This window comes from Macrobrachium rosenbergii, chromosome 28 (genome assembly GCF_040412425.1).
Source record: "Macrobrachium rosenbergii isolate ZJJX-2024 chromosome 28, ASM4041242v1, whole genome shotgun sequence".
NCBI lineage: Eukaryota > Metazoa > Arthropoda > Malacostraca > Decapoda > Palaemonidae > Macrobrachium > Macrobrachium rosenbergii.
In genome coordinates this window covers 20,023,981-20,037,807 of record NC_089768.1, presented here as the reverse complement: position 1 = coordinate 20,037,807, position 13,827 = coordinate 20,023,981, and the positions used below count along the sequence as shown (strand labels likewise).

General features: G+C 34.8%; 1 protein-coding gene across 1 annotated transcript in view; it reads left to right on the top strand.

The window, feature by feature from the left end:
- The window catches only part of LOC136854100 (tetraspanin-33-like), a 32,660-nt gene extending 20,563 nt beyond the window's left edge, over positions 1-12,097 (top strand). Inside the window, exon 8 of the mRNA XM_067130263.1 lies at positions 11,676-12,097. Within this exon, the coding sequence (XP_066986364.1) occupies positions 11,676-11,778 (103 nt within the window). The 3' untranslated portion in view covers positions 11,779-12,097. The remainder of the gene's footprint in view (positions 1-11,675) is intronic.
- Positions 12,098-13,827: the final 1,730 nt, after the last annotated feature.

Sequence of the window (13,827 nt, the reverse complement as noted above, 5' to 3'; positions counted from 1 at the left end):
CACTCCCCAGCTTAAATAGGGTATTTATACTTATTTATGTAAACAGAGGAGTACAGTATTTCCATTTCTACAAGCCAGGCTAGCCTTTTTTGCAACAGTGTCATTATACTGTAGTATACAGTACAGTATTAGGGAAGTAGGAGAGAAAAACCAAAGAAAGGGAAGCAACCAAAGAGAGTGCAGGAAATCTCATTGTACAGTAATGAAGAATCAGAGTAAAATACTGAAAGCTTGGAACCTTAAGTAAAGCTGTGACCGTATGGAAACAAAATTTAAAATATTTGAACTGGTCTAAACAGCAGCAACAGACAGAAAACTACAAGCCAAAACAGATATTGTAAGCAAATTTTTAAAAGGAAATGAAAACCTGAAATAAGGAAGGGCCAAATGAAAAAAACGAATGAAAACTAGAGTAAGACTTGTGCCTAAAATCTGTTTGCAAGTTTTACTCATTTTCTGTGTAGCTTTCTGTGATAAAGTTCTTAATTGCAGTGCTTGTTAGATTTTGTGCAAAAAAGGATTATGAAAATGAGACATTTTATAGAGTACATTATTATATTTATATGTTTTATAAAATCAACAGTTTCATTTCTAACCTTTATTGTTACGCTAAATCAGAAAGGACTTTTGCGTATTCTTATGTTATTGCATCTCTTATTTGCTAATGATGGTGCATGTTGAGAGCTTATCCAAGCCCTTATACCATACAGTTTGCTGACATTGTCTTTGTGTTTCCTGTCATGACAGATGTTGCATGAAAATACTGATGTATTGAGTTGTGAAGACAGGTGAACTCCAGCAATGTTTAGCTTTATTCACTAATTATTTTGAAATGTACCAAGGATATCATTCTGCCTTTATTTAGCCATTTTAAGCATGCCTTTGTAACCTATACTGTTCATGGATGTTGTATCTTGAAATTTTTTCTGAGAAATTGATTTTGTAAATAATTTAGTTTTAGAAGTTTTCCTGTCCTGCTCATTTTGGGGAGTGTCTGTGCTTCGTTGAGTTTTGTTCCATGGTATACTGTATTTTAATGGGTCAGTATATATTTCCTTGTTTTTTTTCTTGAATTATTATTCATGTTCTCCAACAAATCAAAAATACAATCTCATGAATATTACTCTCTTGATTTGTGTATAATGATAATATTTGATTTCCAAGAGCCAAGACCAAGCGATGGGGTATGTGCTTATCTCAGGGCTTTTTAAACAGCTGCCATTCCTACTTATTTGTGACGCTCATATTACTATATACAGTAATGTATACTGGTTTCTGCTACAGTGGATAGTTCTACACTTCATCTTGTAATTGCTTGCAATGTGATGTGGTTGTTTTACTAGATTATGCTTCATGTCCACTGATACATAACCAAATAATTATATTGTATTTGTATGGCAACATGCTGATGCTGAATAATGGAACATTATTCCACATGTGACCTTTTCAACTATAATTGGAATCCACATCTTTGGCTTTTTTATTTTTCCCAACTTTTTGGAATAGATTATGAAGTGAAATGTTTGGATGTACAGTATATTATTTCAGAAAGTTATTGCTTCTTAGGTAATTCCTTATTTATTTTATATATATATATAGTTTTGTGGAATCCATTATCAAAATAACATGATAAATTTTTAATGTTAGAAAAAAAGGTAGAGCTAAAGCACAGATAAAGGAGTTAAAGCTGTAGAATTTGAATGTTTGTAACTTGTATTGTTTGAAATATTTTATTAGGTTAAGTTTTTATTAGTTAGAGATTGATTGATTGATTTATTGATCTTGAGGTAGCTTAACCAGACCATGAGGCGTGATTGATTGATCATGAGGTAGCTTAACCAGACCACTGTACCAAAATTTTCAGCACTTAAATGGCTGCCCCTAAGAAACTCCAACGGGGAAAGCCCTGACTTGCTTGCCCAAATCTCCTACATCTAGATGGTCTCTTTGAAAGTGAAGAGTGAGGGGTCTTTGTTTACTCTATTTTTAGATATTGCGTTTGAGCCAGATTTTAGTGCTGTGTATCTTTGAATGCTGGTGTGTTAGTGAAGGATTTTTTGTGCCATTTTATGTGATTGGGTGTAGCCGATGGTAACAAATTTTGTGTTTTCAGATTTGCTGTAAGGATATAGAATTAGCTGTTTTAGTCAGATTTAACTGTATATCTCATTCAGGCATCCGTGGTGCTTCTGGCATTGGCTCTTTGTTGTGTAGATTAGTTACTCTAGAGGAAGTACTGGAACACTTCAGGGTAAAATATGTTTTTGCTTGTATTTAAAAAAAAAATAATCTTGGCATGATTTCCCTTTTATTCCCTTGCTAAAGCGAAGATAACTAGGTGTTGGCATTGTTAAGTATATTGTGTTGGTCAGAAACATGAAAAGTTCATGGTCTTGGGTAACGAAGATCCTGTTGGTTATAGGTAGGAAGAGCGGTTGAGGAGACAATGGCTTGGAATTCTCAGTTTTGTCACGGGATTCTTCATGTTGTCCTAGCCTAGATGACAATATACTACAGTACCGGAAAAGTGAAAGACGTGAGGTGTATGGATCAGTTTTCAAACCCATTGTAGGATTAATGCACTTTTCATACCAAAAGCATTGTATCTTGTGATTTTATTTCATCAGTGAATTGGTCACATTCATTTGACCCATAGATATTTGATTGATATCCTACATGACCCAGTCCATGTATGTAGAAAATGTAGTTTTACATTTGCATTTAAACATTTTGTGTATGTCTAAATTTCAAATCGCAAGCATCAGTTTTGGTAATAGAGAAGGAAATTTTGTTAGCAAATATCATTTTATGATTATCCACAAATTAAGTTTTAAATTGGAATCAATCTTTTGGGCTAGTCCCTGGATTTTTTACTAAATAAAAATTTAAGTGTGGTTATTTAAAGTATCAGAATTGATAAATAGGTTTTCTTTGTTAGGCTGATAAATTTTTTCATGGTACAGAGCAGCTATTTTTTCCATATTTTTTGGCCTTCAAGTTAAGTGCTTAAATATCTGGATTAATCATGTTATCAGATAAGGTATTACAGTATGAACTAGGACTTTATTAGTTGATGATACACAGTAACTAAAACTATCATCTGTTTGTTTTTTTATTAGTAAATTGTGATGTTGATGGGAAGTTTCTTGGAGGGTAATGTAGGGAGATAATTTGTAATGCTTAGGTGATAATTGTTTTAAAGTGTTAGGTCATAAAATGAGCAGAATTTAATATATTTTTTGGGAATAAGTGTAAAAGCTTTTAGGATGGCGAACTAAACTAGATCAAACTTTGGTATGTTTATATTGAACAGCACATTTAGGGGATGTATGTTGCCTTATATCTGGCTTGAGCACATGTTTTTTAGGCATTTATGTTGTGCTCTTAAGGGGACTGTAAACTTTTAATGATTTGTGGTCTGGTTAAACTGTCTTTTGAGCTAACAGCTTAAACACTACCCTTGTGCTTTGTCTTAGATGTCTTGAACTAGTTCAAGACTTTATGGATTGATTTTTTCATGCACTGTTGTGTTAAGTGTGTTTGGCATATAGTCAGTTGCCTGCATTGTTTATTTAATGAAAGAAAGAATGTGGATTAAATATTGTAACTTTGCTAATGTCCTTTGTGATACATGTATGTCTAAAGTTCAAATCTTGTTTATGCTAAGTATTTTATTGCTAAGATAGATAATCTTCATTCAGTCTTCTTTCTTTTCAGTAATGTCTTGTGTGACTGTTGAGGTTTACCATGCATGAGATGATTTTAGTTGTTCTAGTTATTAATTTATGTCCTGTATTGCCTTTGTTTTCATGTCACTAAATTAAAGTTGCTGTTACCCAGGGGGCCAAACCCAGTTTTTTCAAAATGTGCATGTGGCATTCTGTAAAAGATTTGCCAGTGCTAACCGTATCTGCATATGTCTAAGAACATATTCTAGTGGGACAACTCTGAACAAGCTGCTGAAAAGCATTGGGGAATCGCTAAGTTCTGTAACCCTATATGCTTGAAAATTGCCTTTTGTATCCCTATGTAGTTGCCTTCAATATAGAATATTGAAGGCATAAAATGGGTTTAGATTAATTTCTGTGATATTTGTGGCTTTTCAGAATGAAATACATGTACACAGTTTACTTATGTATAGTAAAATAACCAGATAATTCACAATTTGTTTGCTACTTAATGCAGCCAAAAGAACATCAGTGAAAATGTTACTGCTATGGGAACTATACCAAACACAGTAATCTAATAGTGTTTTATGGAAAAGAAAAACATCATGTTAAAGAGCAAGATGAAAACAACATTCCATTATACTTTGTGAACCTTGGTAACTTTGTTGGTAAAATATTTAAAAACTTAATGTAAGACTATTGTATGCAAAAGAGTATCATGTGTATTAACTGTCATTATCAGAGTGACTGCTTTTTTTTTTTTTTTTTTTTTTTTTTACCCAATGTAGCAGTGAACTTTGCGTGACCACACTTGTTTGCCGATCCCAGGCAATGGCAAACAATGAAAAAGGTGTGCCTCTGCTGCTGCACACACAGTCTCTGTTGCAGTTTTTCAGACAGCCACATGAAATATTGTTGGACACCTGATCTGGCCATAATGACCAGCCATAACTTGTGAATGTTCCCAGATCTGGCTGGGCAGTATATGCTGTATTGTTTAGGAGTGCAGCCAGTGCTGGCCATTTGACTTGCAACACAAGTGTATCTTCACTTGAGGTCAGAAGTTTTGTCAGTGTTGACTTGTTCAAGAACTTGTGAACTCTTAGGTTCTCCAGCTCAGTCCCCTTGAAGTCTTCATCCTTTTAAGCATTTGCAGTCACCAGCAGAGATCTAGCATGCTGGATGATGTCTGTTGTTGTGATGTTTGAAGAACTTAAATCTCTATTACCAAATTCCTCAAGTTCTGATATTTCTATCTCTTTGCTGCATCTCAGCCATGTCTTCTTACCAGTGAAGAAGGGAAGCTGGTGACATCACGCTCACTTAGGCTTTGGATGAAGGGTAGTACTCTGCATTGTGCTGAGCCTAGAGCAGAATCTGTTGGAGAAGGCAGCATCAGTGGAACATATCCATTTGTGATGTGTGGTAACAGTTTTGCACAGAAGGCAGAGAACCCTAGAAGTCTTGCATCTTCACATGGCATTTCCAGTAGTTGTGAACATTCTTCCTTGTCTAACAGGATGCCAAATCAGGAGCATGTTTTCAGCCACACCACCAAAGGGTATCTCTAGAGTTATGATATTACCAATGCTGCGGAGTGAACTAGATACCTGCCTGTCACTAACAAAGATATGACAGTAAGGAATGGCACTGGCACTCTCGAATACATTTTAGTGCCTTTATTCTGTCCTCAGATGACCTTGAAAGTGTTGCATTGTTATCCCACCTAGCTTGGACACTGGTTGGCTTAGGATTTTCATCAATAGTTGAAGTTCTTCTTTTGCCAGTCCAAGTTGTCCATCATAAAGACTTGCAGTGTTCTATGGCCCCAACACAGTGTGACTGGGATCAACCCACTATCCTTTTCAGCCTGTTGCATAGTGTCTCATTCTCTCTCTTGTTAGTCAGCATTGCATGTTGTTGTGGACAATTCCTTGGCCTAGTCTGTTGTTCATCTTGATGAGCGACTTGCTGCTTGTTTGGTTGCAGACGGAATAAGTTGTTTCATTGCTAAGTGGTGTTGGTATTACAGCCACATGGTGCAGTAGTTACTGAGACAGTACCAGTGCCTTTACTTTAGTGCCTAGTTCTGTAAGTCTTCATTCTGCTGCAGTTCCCTTTTGTCAGTTCTTTTCCCTGAGCAGTCGTGGTAAATCACACACATAGTGTCCACAGACAATTTCTCTCCTCGACTTTTTCTTCAGCTTTTTACCACTCTTGCCCATCTGGTTTTAGAAACTAACAGAACTAACAGTACATTCTGTTAATATCCATTGTGGTACATCCATCCTAATATCTAAACAGCAGGAAAGGATAACAGCCTTTTTGAGTAACTGCATTTTCTTGATCTGAGCTTCTTTCAGGTATAAAATAGCTGAAAAGACCCTAAATGAAAACTTTTTTCAGTGTAAACTCTATGGATGTACTGTACATGCAAACCTTTTCTTTGGCATGGGTAACGTATCAGAATACCATCACAACCATGATCATTTTAGTGTCATTGTTGCTAGAAGCACATTTTCTTTTTGGTGATTACCAGAAATTGTCAGCAGATAGTTCACAAGATTGTCCCCCAAATCATGGCCCAAGGTATCTGTCGACATAATTTTTATGGGCTTAGCATTTTATAGCATGCCATATCTGTTTTGACAGTTGGCCCCCTTGGTATACTGTATACTGTAGTATGAAATTTTCCACCATTTTATTGAGACACGCCTCAAGTCCCATCATCAGATTTTTTGTTGATTCAAAGGTAAAGAATTCCCATTTTAGTGAGAATATGTGTTAACACATTTTGTTTCCTGCTTACAACAAACCATGACCCCACTAGAGTATTGGTTTGAAATTAACCATGTTTAGACAATCATCTTCATATTGAATTAATTGAAAAGTTTGCAAAATAGATGTAAAAGATACTTTGAGTATGGTGGCAAGTTGTAGAAGTGACAAATCTGCTCTCTTGGGGAAACGATATAAAGAGCTTGGACAATGTTTCTATGAATACAGTATCTTTTGTACAGTATATACAGTTTATAACATTAATGACAATATGAATACACTATATGATTGAGTATTATTGTTACCCTCAATGAGATTAATAGTTGTTACCCAACTTACGAACGAGTTATGTTCCAGATGGCTGTTCGTACAGTATCTTGAATTGTTCGTAAGTTGGCTTTTAATTTGTACAGTAATGATAACATTTCAAGCCTGATCTCAAGTCCATAAGTGTTAATGGACAAGTGGGTAAGTCTTTGCATAGTTATACTCTTATGGGGTATTGCCTACAGTGCATGCTAGCTGTACACAGTACACTTAGGCAGTACTGTACTAAAGGCCCTTGGAAGTAAACCTTCAGCTAACAACTTTATAGCTTCCTGCTGTACTATTCACTTCCTTGCATTGATCCATTTTCACATTGATGTCTAGCTTTGGACATTTTTTCTCTTCTAATTCCTGCCTATATGAAGACTGAATCTTTCGGTACAGCCCTATGAAGCTTAGAAATTGAATCTGTGATGTTTAAATTGATCATATATTAATGACAATTGCACATTCCTTGTATGTAGCATTTTTTCACTTAATACTGGAAATTTCTCTATTGTTGTTCTAGATAATATTAAATGAAGGTCTTTCTCCCTCATCACCAAACTGTTAATGAATTAGCTCAGTGGTCTGGTTAAACATGTTCACTTCCATTCTGCTGTTAGATTGTGGAAGGTAATACAGTATTTTGGATGTTGCTCAAGAAATAAAAATTATTTTCACCATAACATGAAACTCACTGAAGTAAAATTAATCCACATATATATATGTAAATGGTTTTGCTTAAAAAAGAATAGCTTTCACTTTTAAGAAGTCACTACAGTTGGAGAGGCTTCTAGGTCAAAGAAGCAAAGTGTTAATATAAGTCTTAAAACAAATTAAGTCCCTGACTAACCTGCAGAGTTGAATTTTTGTACAGAGATAACCCTCCCCAAATTAAATCTAAATAATGAATGAGTTCCAATTACTGTATGGCTGGAACAGGAACAGAAAAAGGAAACTATATATGTGTCAGGCCTTGCTTAAGGTTTTTTTTTTTTACTCAATTTTTGGCAAGGAAAATATGTAGGCTCTGTAGTAAATTTTTGGCAAGGAAAATATGTAGGCTCTGTAGTAATTTTTTGTAGGCTCTGTAGTAAAAAGAAAATATGCTGTAGTAATTCATTGTAAAAACCATATTGTTAAGAGGCCATTAAGGGAAATATAGCACTGATGAATGATTGAGTAATTAACTGAGAACTCTCAAAGAACTAAAGTGACAAAAAATTCTCAAGTTACAGAGCAAAGCACTATGAAAAGTATTGAGGTAAAGGGCTATTACCAAAGATTTAGAGAAACCATCTGTGTAAAATTAAGTTGAGAAAATGAATGAAAAATCAAATTATTTAGTAGTGTCCAAAGCAAGATGAACATGTTACTTTAAATACTTTTACTTAGTAGAAACCTGTGCTTTATTTTTCATGTAAAAGATTGATTAACTAGTCATGTATAAATATCAGGAGGATGACAAATTCCCTTTAAGTGGGAGAATGACTTCACTCATCTTGCTTTGTGTCAGATCGTGAGATAATTCAATTTTGTTTTTATCTAGTTCCCCAGGACTTCTAGGCCCTTTTTAATATCTCCTCCCTGTGAGAGTCAGTGTTATGGCCAGCTGGTCTGGTTAAACCCCATTATAATATTATTATTATTATTATTATTATTATTAATTATTCATTCAACATGAAGGATGACGAGGTTGGATGTTGTGTCCTCATCCACAGAGAGCTATTTCTGAAAAAAATCCAACCCGGTATCACCCATATACAGAAATGATTGAAAAGTTGATCCTAGAAAGCTAATGATCTGTATTCTTCAAGCAAAATTCCATTTAAATTAACCAAAGAGGTCACAGCAACAATTAGGGATGTGGGTAACCTTCCCAAACAAAACCTCCAGTGTTACTACTTTGTCAGGTTATGCCCCACAATCTCCGTACGGGAATAGTGCCGACATGTATCTCATGCAGTGCACTGTAGGCATTACCTAAGGTTCTTTGCAACATCCCTTTGGCCCCTAGCTGCAACCGCTTTCATTCCTTTAGCCCTTTTACTGTATTTCTGTTCATTCTCTCTCTCCCATCTTACTTTCCACCCTCTCCTAACACTGGTTACACCTTTAAAACCTTTCAACTATCAATTTCCCTTACAGCGCTGAATGACCTCATAGGTCCCAGCACTTGGCTTGGGCCAAAAACTATATTCCATTCCTATGCCCCACAATGAAGAGTTACGTGAAAAACATATAGTACTGAAATAATTGAGATTGGTTTAACATCCAGGACTGGGGGACAAAGAATGTTGTCACCCACAATTTCAGCAGCAACATTTCAGAGGACAAGTCTGCTACAGGAAGAAATAATTCTTCGCTAAAATACATTGATTTGTTTGGAGTGAGGTGGGAAGATCACACAGTAAATGAGGAACCTGCAGAGAATTGTGGTGCCCATTCGCTAGAAACCTGACTAAGGTCTTAAAAGAATAAGAAGTTTGCCATATGATGAGAAGGGAGGAGGAACATTTAGGAAAGTAGTACATATTCAAGACAAATCATTTACAAGGTCATAAATGGATACCTAGACCACTTGGGAGTTCAGGTAGAGTACACAAAACCGTAGATAGGAGTGGAGAGTAACCGAATGGTGATGAGACTAGACAAGTATATCCTTGCTTGAAATGTGGGTAAATGAAAAGTTCCTTTGTTAGAACTATGGCCAGCTTATAATTTGGCAGAATGCACCATAAAATGTATGTGGGCCACCCCAAGATTAATGTGGATTTGTACATCATGCAAGGTTCACAGTACTATTTTCGACTAGGATAGGAATTGTTGCATAAAAGGCTAAACTCTAAGTTGAAAGTCAGAAATACTGGATATAAGAAAAACTCGTTCCCACAGAGGTCTAATTAGAAAAGGCTTCTCAAATAATTGGTGTCATCTAACGTAAAACTGTAATACAACTTCATCTTGAGAAAAGCAATGAAATCGACCATGATCTTGAAGTTCCACATGTAAAAAATAAATACGTAAATAAATAAAACTGGAAGATGGAACTAGTAAACAGCAAAACACTGACAAAATAACTAAAGCTTCATTACAGGATAACCCCTTGATATGCAACCATGATGATACCAAAAGCATAGAAGCAATTCTATTCTCTTCGCAAGCAAATGAAACTACGTTGTCATAGTGAGAATACCATTGAAACCTTGATAATAATAATAATAATAAAAAAAAAACGTATGGGGAAGTGGAAACAATGAAGTAAAGGAAATTTACATTTTCATGGGTGGATGTAACAATAACAAAACGTTTCCAAATGCAACCACAGATGAAAAAGCATAACCAACCAAAACTATGGTTGTACTGTATTATATGTTTTGTAGAAAGTACAAAAAATATAAATACTTGTTTACCAACAGAAATTTTAATTAATACAATAGCCAGTGAACGATTGACGTAACAGCGTGTCCTGCTAAGTGCATTTTCCCAACCTCAGGCTTAGGCCGCTTCTGTGTAGACATTAAATGACTCATTTGTCTGAGCTTATTGCGTATAGCCATTGGCTAACTTTTGGTCTGTGCTTTGTTTGGTCTGCTTAGTCGGGTATATACGAATATAGTAAGGAGGGCTGAGGTGGGTCTTTCATCTTGAAAGTTTCTGCTTCATGGAATGTGGTTAAAGTTTTCTAGGCCAAAACAAAGCAACCTCGGTTTCGTGTTCAATGTAGGAACCGCCAGGAAGACATTTCCCGGTGACAACACAGCATGTGGAAACAGTGTTATTAAAATGCTAGAAATTCCTTGTGAAGACAGATAAACTAACACCTACTTATCAATTACAATAGCTCAAGTGGTACGTTGCATACCAGAATACAAAGTCTACGTAAATACTTTATGTACTTTTAAATAAAAGTGCATGTACAAAATATCAAAAGATCTCAAGTTTGCAGTATGACGGACAATTATCAGCAGATGTTGTTAACGAAGAGATTGTGAAATTCTGTGGAAGTCTACCTTAAAATTTTCTAATTAAGAGTGCTTTAATTCCGTATGTAAGCGTCATTATCTTTACTCTGCAGTGTTTTATGTTACTTTCTAGCTACTTTGCATTTTCTGATCGTGTTTGAATATTGTGGAAGCTCGGTTTTATGGTCGATTGGTGAACTTACTGTGTAAACGCCTTTCTTGTTTTCTGTTTGCTTTTCAACGTATACAATTCTTCAGAAATTGTCATTTTGTTTCGTAATTCCAGTTGTAATTTATACCATAATTAACCATTACCATGTTGCTGCATCTTGAATATTAATTTATTTTTTTCATGTCAGAACTCAGGAGGGTGATGTTAAGAAATGCATTTTTTCGGTGCGATTTCATTTCGAGATAATCTTAAAGATATAATTTTACTTGGCGTTGCTTATCTATCTATAACGATTTTCACGTGCAGGTTTCAGCTGTATTTGTTCTGAATTATAAGAACTTCGCAGTTGTTGTATAATTATCTTTAAAATATAATTTATTCTATTTTGAGTTTATTCAAAATTCAGCTTATGAAGACATTTATTTCTTCTCATAGACTCCGAAATATGTTTTTAACAAAAATAGTGATAAGTATCTGATGCAGAGGGGAGAGAAGCAGAAATTTCTTAATTATTAATCTAATCGGTATTGCTCTCTGATCAAACCTTATCCTTGAAAGCTAACATTTTTTAGTTGAGTTCCAAATTAAATAATTTTACATTGAAATTAATTTATACCGTTGCAGCTGTAATAATCTATTATTCGCTTGAAGGAGAGTCAGCATAACTTAGTATATTAAATTCTAAAAATTGATGATAATTAGTTTACCATAGTACAGGACTGGTATAATGAATATCCTTGATACCCCCTTTTTTGTATAATATTATGATTTACTTTTTTTCAGGTATAAACAAAGCTCGTATGGTGTTTCCGGAGCTCATGAGCAGTTATTGACAAATGTGATGCCCAATGGAGACATAGTTATGGTACTCAGGAGGCAGAGTTGATAGCGTAGCACAACAGAAGTGTAGTGTCTTTTGCTTTTTCTTGAGAATTTTAAATAATTCTTGATCTCTGGTCTTTTATTTAAATAAAGTCTAGTTTAGTAACATTGGTTTGTATGTTTCTTTTTTGCTTTTTCTTGAGAATTTTACAATTCTTGACCTGTTCTTTTTATTTATGTAAAGTCTAGATTTTAGTGACTTAAATTTATTTGTAGTAATAATCGGAATGTTTTTAAAAGGAACTTAATCTTAAGTCTCAGGTTTTTGCAACCTTTTATGATTATATTTGTTTTTCACAGTAAACAACACCTGCTTGCTATAATTGTTATTGCTCTTTTCCATAATTTACGCACATACAAGTCCATATAAAGTACGGAAAGTAGTAGAGAGAAGTACAGTATGAATGAAATACCACGGTAAACTAATTCTAAAAATTGTATCCTACTTTCCGGTAGCGTAACTTGTTGAAGAGAATGCATTCTTTTGACAATGTGTAAATGAATACGTGAGGAAAATAGTGACATTCGGCCTCAGATCAAGGCCACCGAGAGAGATGTCTTATCACAATGGCAGCTTGAGCTCGAGTAAGATTTATGGAGATCCCTGACCCGGATTAAGTGGAGCCACGGTCAGCCACCACTGACCGTCATTTTTGACTCACGCGTTTGAGTCAGTTGCGATTAGAACTTTGTTGTGAGAAGCCGAGAAAATCAATTTAGGCAACTGATTGATATTTGAGCATGTGGTAAGAATTAAGAAAAAATAATTACAGCTCAGCTTGAGTGATATAGTAGCAAAATCTTTGCAGTTTTTCTCCTTGAGCATGAGAAGAACCTTAAGATAAAATCCAGTTCAGAGGTCTGGTTAAACAAATCATTTATAACTAACTAAAAACTGCAATCTCCTTGAAACACAGATATATTGCCAACTCGGTTCTTTGAAATCCGACTATATTAACTGATTGGAATCATTAAGAACGATAATTTCCAGTTAATGTGACCAGGTGTCCATTCATAAATACAAAATTAAAACCAACATTTTTCGAGGATTTAAAGGTTTGGACCAACTTATGATGAGCAAGTAAAAACTATGCAGTCCCAGGGAAACAGTCGAAAATATATTGGGCCAGTTTTTCTGGATTACTCTTTGAGAAACATGACAGCAAAAAATCATTTTCGACTAACTCCAGTAAGATTTCGAGGATCATTGATAATCATTGAACTTTATCAAAAGTGTTCAAACGAAAATGTGACCTATTTTCAATGCTGGAGTTGTTCTGGACATTGACCTTCATTTCAATGCTGGATAACACTGGATATCCAATTTTAGTTTGATTACCTCTTTTCCAATGTTGGACATACAACTCGATGGAAGGGTGAGCCACTCAGTCAAAAGAAGATTCTAGCTGCAAGATTTACTGCCACAATTTGGTAACCCTGAATGATTTTAAGTAAGGTTCAGATTTTTGCAATTTTAAGGTTACTAAGATGGGTTATGCCAAGCCTAGCCGATGTTTATTAGATTTTCAGCCTAGGCTAAACCCATCTCAATAGTCATTTGACTGTTCTCGGTTGTGTGTGTGCCTAACCTAAAGTAGAATATAATCATGTCTACTGAACTGAAGGGATTACAACTTCCCCCACTAACGTTATTGTGTATGCCAGTGACTTATGTGTCTCCATAGAGTTATGACACATAATACAACATAAGATAAATATATCCTCTAATAATATAAATATTTTGAATTTTAACGATTACATAGTTTTTAAACATAATTTCCTTTTATCCAAATAAGTCAGTGAGTTGATTGCAACCAAAAACAATTTATTAGAATGTTCTGAAGTTTATAAGTGAAAAGGCATTTTCTATTTTGTGTAAAATATATATTGCATTCAAGATTTTCAGTATTTTTGATGTACTTTGAGAATTTCACATATAGATAAATATGACAATGATTACAACTTAAAAGACAATATTTTTGGTAATATACATATTTTTTTATTTTAACTTTTCTTTAAGAAAGCTATAAAAATTCTCAACATGACTATCTTA